Source organism: Orbicella franksi, chromosome 3, assembly GCF_964199315.1.
Source record: "Orbicella franksi chromosome 3, jaOrbFran1.1, whole genome shotgun sequence".
NCBI classification, from domain to species: Eukaryota; Metazoa; Cnidaria; class Anthozoa; order Scleractinia; family Merulinidae; genus Orbicella; species Orbicella franksi.
Window position 1 is genome coordinate 30454110 of NC_138147.1, and position 11304 is coordinate 30465413.

The 11304-nt window shown below is 39.6% G+C and overlaps 2 protein-coding genes across 2 annotated transcripts in view; one reads left to right on the top strand and one right to left on the bottom strand.

Annotated features, from left to right (window-relative positions):
- Window positions 1–338: 338 nt before the first annotated feature.
- LOC145481939 (uncharacterized) lies at window positions 339–7657 on the top strand. The gene is made up of 6 exons (XM_081460515.1): window positions 339–579; window positions 1632–2086; window positions 3361–3862; window positions 4846–5101; window positions 6137–6319; window positions 7007–7657. The coding sequence occupies exons 1-6, from the start codon at window positions 442–444 to the stop codon at window positions 7318–7320; spliced, it is 1848 nt and encodes a 615-aa protein (XP_081316641.1). The 5' UTR covers window positions 339–441; the 3' UTR covers window positions 7321–7657.
- A 1997-nt stretch (window positions 7658–9654) lies between these two features.
- Window positions 9655–11304, bottom strand: part of LOC145480332 (uncharacterized) — a 3423-nt gene continuing 1773 nt past the window's right edge. The window contains exons 2-3 of the mRNA XM_081458624.1: window positions 11007–11223; window positions 9655–10271 (exon numbers count right to left, since the gene is read on the bottom strand). Of these exons, the coding sequence (XP_081314750.1) occupies window positions 9655–10271; window positions 11007–11223 (834 nt within the window). The remainder of the gene's footprint in view (window positions 10272–11006; window positions 11224–11304) is intronic.

Genomic DNA, 11304 nt, shown 5'->3' on the forward strand with positions numbered 1-11304 from the left:
TATGTCTGTTTTTCTGCGATTAACCGGAAAAAAAAAAATGGCTATTTGCATAATTAATTGCTGATCTAAAATGAGCTCTGAATTATCCTGAAAATACTCTGATTTCTTTTACTTCAAATATCAATAAAATTTAGACTCGCCGGGGTTTCGGGCGTTTGTTAAAAAATCGTCTATTTCTTAGATCTTGTCAGAACAATAAAAAAAAAAAATCCCTTGCATTTTACGCTTGGCAATTAAAGTTTATGCCACAAAAATCGTTATCTTCCCTGACAGTTTCTTAGGAGACATAAAACATAAATTAGCACTGATAATAAGTCTTTGTTTGTTTCCAAGGAAAAATACGACAGGTATAATAGTGTTCCTTTATAAATTGACTGATTAACATATTCTCCAAACATTCCTAGGGCGCGCTCTTGGCGGAACTTCTCAAACAAAACCAACATGGCGCCAAGAGGGTTATGGTGTGTTTTACTGGTTCTTTTCAATGAGTTTTCTCCCTGCCTCGCCGACAGTGCAGATCCTTCTGTATGGGATACGAAGGATAACATAAAGTTTGGTGTAGCTGAGCCAAATGTGGAGGTTTGTGTTCTGTGTTGGTGTGTTTGGTTTGCTGTTTTAGCGGGCGATCACAAACAGCAGCAAACAGGTCAAATTTTCAAGGAAATACACAAACTCGATAGGAGGCGTCTGAAATAGCTCACTGCATTTGCTATCGTTGATCAAAGAGACAACGCAAATATTGTTTTGATTTATTAGCTTTTATTGCGGACATTAGCCAGCGGATGTATAGGTAAAGTTTACCATATTTACAGTGGCTATTAACTAAGCTTATATGATTCAAAGTCATCAATGACTTGTTCAAACGTGAAGTCACATTACTGTAACTTAAATTAACCTTAAGCTTAAGTATAAACGTAAGCTTAAGTTTGTTGATGATTCTGGAGATAGAGTTATCTTCCAGGTGTAGGGATTATTTATTGTTTTTAAGATTTCAGGAGTTAGCTCATTAAAATTTTTCCTGAAAATTTGCTAAACTGGTTCAAATTAATAAATATTAAAATATCTGACCAAACATTTGACTTGAAAAGATTTACGTACATACATACATACATACATATTAATTTATTTGATAAAGCAGGTTGGAGATCAAAATTGGCAAGACGCTAAGTCCTGATGTGGACCTACACTATCTAAAATTAGATAGTTACTTGCAGTTACTTGTGAATTTTACTCATATATTAATATAAACTTAAATAATCTATGTGCCGTCTCTATTACTTTCTCTTCCCATTGAGCTCAAATACAGTTTCCTTATTATTTTAGAATTATCATAAGACTAAACAATTACGCAAATTAGCAACTATCAACTGATTTCACAGGATATTTGCTCTCCAATTAAAGTTTCATAACTTTAATTTCATTTTTGACTTAAAATTATTCTTCAAGCCCAACAAAATTTAACTTGCAAGTGAAGTGTATGCATTCTCACTTGGAAAGCTTGTTATCTGATTCAAACTAATAACTAAAACAGTAGCATAATATTATTTATGAAAAGTACATTTTTTCTTATTCTTTTTGCAAAGAAAAAAAATTTAAAAAACTTACTGTTTGCATAAATTTATTGTTTTTAGGATTCTATCCTTGATGCTGACTTCACTCCACAAATCAGCTTCAGATACCATACAAATGATGGCCGGAAAATTTTTGTCTTTGACAAGATTTTAAAAACAAAGCACCTTGGTCTATTTTTAGAATATTTAAATGTGGACTTGGGCTCTTGGCAGTTCAGGCTCTATGAACCATATGATGGCGGCATTGAAGAGCCAATGGATAATATTCCATGGATTAATCCAGTAGATTGCCTAGAATTTTCCAGAACTCTAGTTGGAAGAACAATTCAAAAAGCAGTTATGGATGCTGCTGGAACTGAAGATATTTACTATCCATACAAAGTAAGAGGAAAAATCATGCGACGAGGAGACTTCACTAAACTGCACACTGATGCTAACAGAACAGATGATGAATTTTCTGCCTTGATGTTCCTGAATCCAACATGGAGAAAGAACGATTATGGTGAACTATATCTGTAAGTGATAATTGTCTAAATCCTGTCCTTTTCCATTCAGTTTAACATACATGTATGGTATCTGCAGCGGCCAATAGGCATGGCTTGGAATAAGTGCCATCCGGTCATCCGGTTGTCCCGGCAAGTAGATTTTCTTGCCGGGTAAGTAACTTTACATTCCCCTTTGCCCAATGGGCAAGGGTTCAGGTACATTGTTGGTCAACTAAATCAATAAAGGGCAAGCTGGAGTTCCATTTCTTTTTTCGAGCCCTGATGGAGCTCAGCGCCTCTCCCTAGAAATTGTCAGAACTATTAAAAGTACAAGCAACACTATAATATTGAAGTAAACGGTTACCTTTAAATTACTTCATTGTAATTGCCTTTAAATAGAAAGTTCTGTTAACAATTATGCCAGCATGATCATCCGTTCTTTTTTGTGGGTTTTCGTGTGCTCACTGCTGACTACATGATGAATCTACAAAATTAGTTTTTGTATATGGAAAAAATCCCACAATGTATATGCAGAGAAAAATGTAATCCTTGAGCAATCAAAATTTCTTTCTCCCAGTCATTCACATAATGGTATCCTGTATGCAGAGCTACTAAAACTTGTGTTTACAAGTGATCGCTGTGCGCTCAAATTAAGTCTCTGTTTCAGCTACATTATTTGTGATATTACACCCTCCTCAAACAGGTACATATATTTTGAACCTTTTGTACCGCTGTGTAACCTTTCCAATTTTCTGTAACATCAAAGTGCCCCTTACCTGTTTCTGAGTGATCGCTAGTCAAAATCCTGCTGGCAATCACAAATTTCTTAGCCAACTAAGTTAGGTGTCATCTGAATGCTTAGTGACAACCCTGTTAGGAAATAAAAAGGTTAAGTCTGTATACGTGTCAAGCGGTCCATCAGGCTGGAGCTTATCCTGGTTTCTATGGCATGAAGCCACTTGGAGTATTTGTGTATTCCCCCCCTCGATGGGATGCTTGTCCGTCGCAGGGTTACCCCCAGCATGAAATTCACCGGTACCCATATATACACCTGGGTGCATGGAGAGAGGCACTGTGACAATAAAATGTCTTGCCCAAGAACACAACACAATGACCGCAGCCGGGGCGCAAACACAGACTGCTCAATCTGGAGTTGAGGGCAATAACCATGAGACCACTGCACCTCCAAATCTGTTAGAGTGATGTAATATTGCTGAGTTTTGTGTCTGAAATTTGAAATTTTGTTATGTGTTTTTTTTAAATTCTATTTGCGTCTGGCTTATCAAGTTGCATTCTTTCCCCAGGTATGATGAAGATACTGAAATTGTTGCTGGAGCTGTTCCAAAGTTTGGTCGTTTAGTCGTATGGCAGAGTTCCATCTCTTACCTTCCTAGGCCCCCTAGCATTGCTTTCAAGAAGGGTCAGGTGTTACTTCATGTACAATTCACAAAATCAAAGGAGAAAATGCTCAAAGGCCATGCAGAGATAGTGGCATCTAAACATGAGCGCAAAGCTGCTTACAATGCCGGATTCATTGGAAGTAACAAGCCTGCCCCTGCTAATATCGATGTGGCACAGCATTTTGTTTCTGAGCATAAGTCTACACAAGGGAAGAGAATACTTGTGTTTGATGATCTTTTTAACAAGGAAGATTTGGATAAATTACGAGCCTTCATTTTCAAACATGGCACATATTATTATGATGACAGTGATGAAGGTGATAATGATAGTGACAATGTTCAATGGATTGCGGGGTTTGAGATCAATGATTACATTCAAAGCAGACTGTGGAACATCATGCAGCAGGTGGGTGAGTCATTTGTGACAACACTGACTGGTTGCTGTAAACACTGGCCAATAAGCCACGGCTTTTAACCAAAATTCTGCAATAAATAGGACAAATGTGTTCTTGTTAGTACACAAAATTCTATTGAAAAACTGACAGGATTCAGGGCTATGTTATAGAAGTGCCCGGGTGCCCACAGACAACTAACTTTTGCCTTTGGGTAACTGGAAAAACTTACTTTTTCATGTATAAGTTTAAGTGCTCCAGACACCCAGGATTTCATGGTTAGGAACCTTTGGGCTCCTCGTAATTTTTCTTAGACCACAGCCTTGGGAATATATAAAAATACTGCTTCAAAAATACCAGAGAAAAGTCAAACATATATTTAAGCTGGTAGACATGATGTCCACATGGTTACAGAGCTAATAAAAATTATAGGTGAGGGAAGCATTCTCTGTTTTCAATGTTAGTGAGTTTACAATGGTTTACATTCAATGAAGCAATGAATGTACACTAAAGCGTCTTTCTCAAGTCTCCAAAAACCTTTTTCCAAAATTTGAGTTGCCATTGTTTATGGTAATTCTGTAGACTGCTAACTACTGACACTGGAATCCAGATTTCTCCAACTCTCAATTTTTTGAACCTCCCAATAACTCAAACCAAAAATACGTTGAACCAAATGTTGTTTCTCTCCCCTCAGTCAAACATTGTAATTTTACCCTTGATTTCTGATACTACCCAATTTTTCAAACCAATTTTCCTTTCTCTGGGAGGTTTGAAAAATTGGTATTCCATGGTACCTAAGTTCTCTTAAATTCAATTTCAATGTATTGCTCAAGTGACAGTGATGAGAACATTCAGGAAAGCTACATTTATCGAGGTAAGGATTGTGTAGCATTATGACAAGTCCTGACAAAGGCTGACTGTACATTGTATGTACATAAGTTACTTGTGCACACGCTTAGGATTATTTGACAGACACCTCGCATACATTGCTTTGTAGACTTTAAAACATGTCACTGGGCAGGATAAGTGGTTCCCGTATGACATCTCCTGCAACCTGATCAGAAGTGCCGACCACACCCGTATTCACCAGGATTGTGAGCCTCATGAGGATGAATGGACGTACCTCATATATCTGACACCAAACTGGACCAAGAACGACTATGGAGAAACTGCCTTCTATGAGACAATGACTAACAACAATGAGATCATCACTGAGGTCCGGCCAAAGTATGGACGGGCTGTAGTTTTCCAAGGTAAATTAGTTACTCATTTTTGTAGAATGTAACTGAGTCTCACGGGCCTGTAATGCATACAAAGGACTGCAATCAATTAGCCTTCTTCACTCATTATGAACCATACGGTATGCTTGCTTTAGGGCTGTGAGGGGTTGTCACGACCAGTCTTGGGTCATTGCGATCCGCCAACTTGATGTCCTTGACAACTCATCTCGGATCATCACAATCTGCAACTTGTTCAGGGATAGGTCTTGACTTACCTGAAGTTCACTTCTGCTTAGCTTTTTTCGAAGTGACTTCTCGTGTGACAATCGAGATAGTTAGTAACAATCCTTGATGGATCATTATGACACGGCGAACTGTCACGATCTGTCATGAAGCATCGCCCCTTTTGCAACCCGTTTTGGATCAGATGTGTCGGATATAAGTGAATGAGTGATGCTTGGTGATAATCATTCTATACATTCAATGATTGCTCTAATGTGGTGTTTGATCTTGTCTCCATGCCATTGTGCTAGAAAATATCTGAACCTCATGTACCAGAATTAAAAGTATTTGTCTATTTCAACATCATTTTAGACAACCCAAAACCAAACCTAGCAATTTTAATAGCTTAATGTTGTAGACTAATATGTAATGTATGCAATGTGTTAATGGCTAATGAAATTACTCACTCGTGAGCAAATTTGAAAAATTTGAAGTATGCTTTTTTAAAGTTTGTTTTAGCGAAATTGTAAAATGCATATATCTATATGTCCGTCCATCTGTCCATATATCCATCCATCTGTCTGTCTGTCTGTCTGTCCAACCACCCACCCACCCATCCAGAAATGTTTTGTCTTTAATCCATATAAATTCTATATGTGCTACTGCAGTTTTAGGAAGAAGCTTCTGCAAACCCTCTTTAAAGACATTGAAAATACAAGGATGGCCACCTTAAACAATGCTCTAGATCATAAAGTATATACAACCATTTTTCATGAAGCATGAATCCCTGTTGAATGTACTTAATCTTTAAATGCAATCATTTTTAATTAATTTTCTCCTTTACAGGTATCATTCCTCATTCAGCTCGGCCACCCAGTACTAACCAGTCACATGCACGGCTCACCTTTGTTGCTAAAGTGTCTGTGGATGAGATGGTGGGTCGGCAAAAGGCATTCAGAGAGGAAATGAGACATTTCCAGCCTTTAGTAATGCCAGAAAGTATGCCGAATTTGATGGAGCAAGGACAAGGTACATGTATGAAATATGAATAACATTATTATTTTATCGCATGCAATTACTAGGCCTGCTTCTTTGAAAGTCAGTTAACCACCGGTGGACCCACCAGGGTTGAATGTTTGAATGTTTGTTGAGCGCATTGTCAAGCAGTGGAGGTGCAAAGGCCTCATGGTTATTACACCTGACTCCAGATTGAGCGGTCCAGGTTTGAGACCTGGCTGGAGACATTGTGTTGTGTTCTCGGGCAGAAAACTTAAAAAATTGGGTGGGGTGTGCGACCCGCTTCCCAGAACTCGTACCCTATTTAAGACCAAAATCCCCAATTTTCCCTCCCTTTTTATGACCTGACCAAAAATATGATACCCTATTTAAGACCTGACCCTAAAATGAATACCCTGTTTCAGACCTGCCTTATAATTAATTGCCTATCAGACCAATGTTAAAGGCATTGTTTACATACCAATATTGGGTACGTTAGCTTCTTCTTAGAAACATGCCCTATTCAAGACCAGAGTGCAAAATCGATACCCTGTTTCTGACCAAAACGGCCAAAAAAATCCTACCCTCTGGGGCCGCACATACCTATATAGCCCATATAAGGGAGTACTCCCCACCCCCGGGATGGAGGAGGGTGGTGAATCACACCGATCGTGTCTTCTCAGAACTTATCATTTGTTTTTTCTACGTTTAAAATTTCAGACGCGAACATGGAAGAATCCGAGCCGCCAGAAGAACAGGAATCAGGAAATGATCACGTTGAGAGAGAAGGAGATCAGGAAGATGAGGACGAAGAGGACGAAGGTGAACTCGGCGAGTTTGAGGAGGAGCCGAGAGAAAGCTTTCATCATGAAGAGGAGCCGGACCATCCGGTATTGAATGAATTATACGCACGACTTGAAGAAGTCACCCAGAATGGAAACCTGGATCAAATGAGGAGTCTTCATGGTGAACTGCACGCGCGACATCTGATGGCAAGACAAGAAGCTGTTAAGCGAATTTCGGATCTGATTTAGAAGATTACTAACAGTTTTAACTGTTGATTCAGTAAAAATCAATCACAGGTTATAAAAAGAAACTGTCCTAGAGTATTGTATGTTAGGTTTCAATCAAAGCCCCCATAATAGAACCTATGCGAATTAAACTGACAATCGAAAGGAAAGGTTCACGTCATACCGTAAATAAAAACTATTTCAACCCCCCTCCCTCTTTCACCTCTCCCCATCCCTGCACAATTTGTACGTGAAACATGTCAGGTTATAAGGTGACGAAGAAAGTCAGTGTTTCATGCTTGAAGCTAGTCTCCTTCACCCCTCATCCTTGTAGCGGATTAAAACACTAAGTTAAATTGAATATTGTTTAATCTCTGTACACCGCCACAGTGTTTGTTAAGACTGCACTGACTTTTCGTAATGTAACGTTATTGAGCATAAAAGCTATGTGACAGCTGAAGACAAGAGTTTTCATTTTGCACTTGGTGAAGGAGTTCCCTCCCCCGGGAAACATTTCAAGCCACGCTCACAACAGGATCTTGGTACCCAGTCCTAGAGATTTTCTTCAAAATTTCCGACGAGCAGCCCCGTCCTTTTCATATGGGAAAAGAGTCCGCTGACCACTATGCCTGAACCGACTCCTAATCCCCAGTAACATCCTCACACGGCACCTGTTGTCAAAATAATAAACATGAAGTTAAAAAATGCCGAGAAGAAAAGCCTCAAATAGGCCATTTCCGACTGGGCTTTTGCCTCTGTCAACACTAGTGTTCGTGCGAAACCATTCATGTGAAAATGTGTTTCGCCTACAGGTTCATTTTCATGTACTCAAACTCATTTTCATATGAAAGGTTTTTACATGAGGACTCGTTTTCAAACAGAGGCACAAGGAAACTCGGAAATGGCCTATTATCTGAGCCGGCGATCAATTTTAGGTGGCGTTGTTGCTAAGAAACAGACCATCGATGCCCAAAATTTCCGCTACATATTTTTTCAAAAGGTAAAGGACTGGGTTACGTCACGGTTTGCATATGTTGAAAAGTTTGGCCTCTATTTTTATCAAGCTCACGGTCGATTGCAATCCTTAATAATTTCCTTCAATCTTTAACCATCCTTGTTACTTTATGGGTTATCTATCTTTGGTGTTTTTCTATCTTAGTCAACCGTTGTTTTCAGGTTTCCTTCAATTTAATTGAAGGTAACTTTGCTTAGTGCAGAGAACTCAAAATGCCGCGACTGAGATCCTCCAGTTTAAGCAATGACGACGGCGACAACGAGTACGACGTCTAGTAAAAAAAAAAAAAAAAAAAAAAAAAAATGGAATTTTGCAATTATCCAGATCTGTATAGTCCGTCGATCGGTTTGAAAACTCACTAAATTAAATATGTAACGCCAGTGATCAAATGCAAAAGCAATTACGAAAAATTAGCCGTCGTCGCCTCCATTCTGCAAAATACGCAGAACTTGTTCATTTTACGTTGTTAGGGACTTAAGAATAACAAGACGGCAACAGCAACAAGAGTGTCCCCAAACAGTGAGCAAAGAAATGAAACTTCGACGCAAATTTGCGGCACCAAGATAATTTATTAATAGGGAACAAGAGAGAAAAAGAGATCAAGGGAACAGGTATCTCCTTCCCCTTTTCCCCTCTGGAAGGCCCTCAGATTAGATCAGTAGATAAGCTCAAAAACACGACTGGGAGAATTACATAAATCACAAGCCACGGGCGAGGTTTTACTATATGTCACAAATTGATGACCAATGTGCTTTCTGACAATATTGCTAGTATACCGACCTGTTTATTAAAAAAGTTGCTCCTGATCGCAAGGTTACCCTCCCTCACTTCACCTCAACCTCCCCCCCCCAACCTCTCTCTCTCTTCCATAAATCTTTTACGACGAACGTTTATATGGAAAAAGCTGTCCCTGCTGACCAAGCTAACAATTCCTCCCTTGGGAGGCTTGACGGGATCGAGGGCAGATACGCGCGCGCGGAGAGTTATTAAACACTGTGGACTAAGAGCAACTTTTCTATATATAAGCCGGCCATAGCTTCTTTATATTACTTTATGAGCTTGGAGGATTATAATTCCAGAGGCCGCAACCACTTTCGGAATATTTTAAAGTCTATTTTCCTGACTTGCACACAATGAAGAAGTTATTTACTTTACTACTTTGCTCGGAACTTGTGCAATTTTTAACCTTTCCAACTAGTTACCAGGTGCAGCAATTTAACTGCAATTGTATCAGAAAAAATCACAGCGTAGTTAAATTCAATTCTATCATGCAGTGAGTAAAGCATCCACCTCAGTTTATGTCAAGTGCTTGCACACTAATGAAAGACTTATGACTTTAATTACTATATTTCAATCGTCACAGTTTCTCCAGAACTGATGTTTTCCATGGTTTCTTTAGACACTAAATAATCCATTTCACGTGTCTTTCTTTCTACCATATAGCATTTGGATTTCCCCAGACAAGAGCATCCTGTAGAACCATTTCTGTGCTCTCTACACTGATGTGCACCAGAGGAGGAGTTTGTATGGGCGAACGATAATTCAAGATCGCTACAATGACGACAAGGCCTAGCACTGGCATTATCCGCTGACCTGTTATGTGTACCGCCTTCAGCATTAGGTTTGCTTGTTTCGACGTTCGCTGGGAGTCCAATTTCACTGTAGTTTTTCCTATTCTTCTCTGTCATTTCGTCAATAAGGTCTAAAATGTTCTGGAAATGGTTTCCCCCGGGTTCACGCCCCGCTTTCACTTTTGTTTGTTGAGGGATACCTCTTCTTGCTTTTGAAAAGCCGGATAACTTCGAACCCTGTTCAAACATTTGCAGCTCCTCCGGGTTGAAGTCCAGCGGTTTAATGTAAGACGTGGGACCGAATAGAATGTGAAAAGCGTTTTCGTGATCAGCGTCCTCATCTTCGAAGCCATCTGACAACCAGAAACTGTGGTTTGCACTCAAGGCAGCTACAAGGAGAAGGAACAAGCAATTTTCAAGACAGCAATTACGATCAGTTAAATGGGCCACAGATTTTGTAAAATAGTCAAATAACATTTGTTTTCCATTCACCGGCCCTTTTAAATGTGGTTAGCCCTAAGCCTGTGCACAGGCAAAATTTTCTAGCTTTGATGCAGCGGTGGCGTGAAGGCGTCGTGTTGACGGTCAAGTTTTGGCCCTCTCTGTATCACGCCATGCTACGCATTTGGGAGAGGGACTCTCTCTTCCTAGCGTTGGGTGACAGAGAAAGGGTCAGGATTGGACTACCGTGTAGGTGTCAGTAGTCTTGTTACGATCCTCCTCCCTGCCCCCTCCCCCCTCGATGAATCCGTGCTATAGAATTCAATTACACTTTTGTTTGTAACTGTCCACCCTCCTGCCAGTTGAGGTTCTAAGGTAGGTTGTATTTGCTTGAATATATATTTTTTTAAGTACTGAACACCCACACGATTCTAGCTCCTAACCTGTTATACTGCCTTTTATATTGCTTTTAAGGCAATATATATGGGTTATTGACCAAGTGTGAGGTCATGATGGCTGGATATTGGCCAAGTTCTTTTTTTTTTTTGCGAGTTTATGAACCGAGACGGAGTCGGAGTCTTGCCCGCTCACGGAACTAGCCATATAATAAAACAGGTTAGAAGTTAAATTTCTCACAATTATGGGCGGACGACACAGCACATTAACTTTTCCTAAAAACTTACAGTCCAGAGTGTGAGACCTTGTATGAGAGGAACTTTTCCTATAACAACACTTGGCCCCAGGCCACCTTAAAGCCCGGATGTAAGCTCGTCTGTAGGGCGGCCACAAGATCCCGTATAACAAAGGATTCAAGAAACCGCTGATCAACGGTAACTGAATCGCACACAGGCCGAAAAGTGTCGGATACTCAATTGCAAAAATACCAAGACTAACAGCCACCTGGGAAACAAAGAAAGAAAAGTAAAAATGTTTTCAATCGGTGAAGATATCCCGTTAAGATGAAGTGAATTATTAATATTC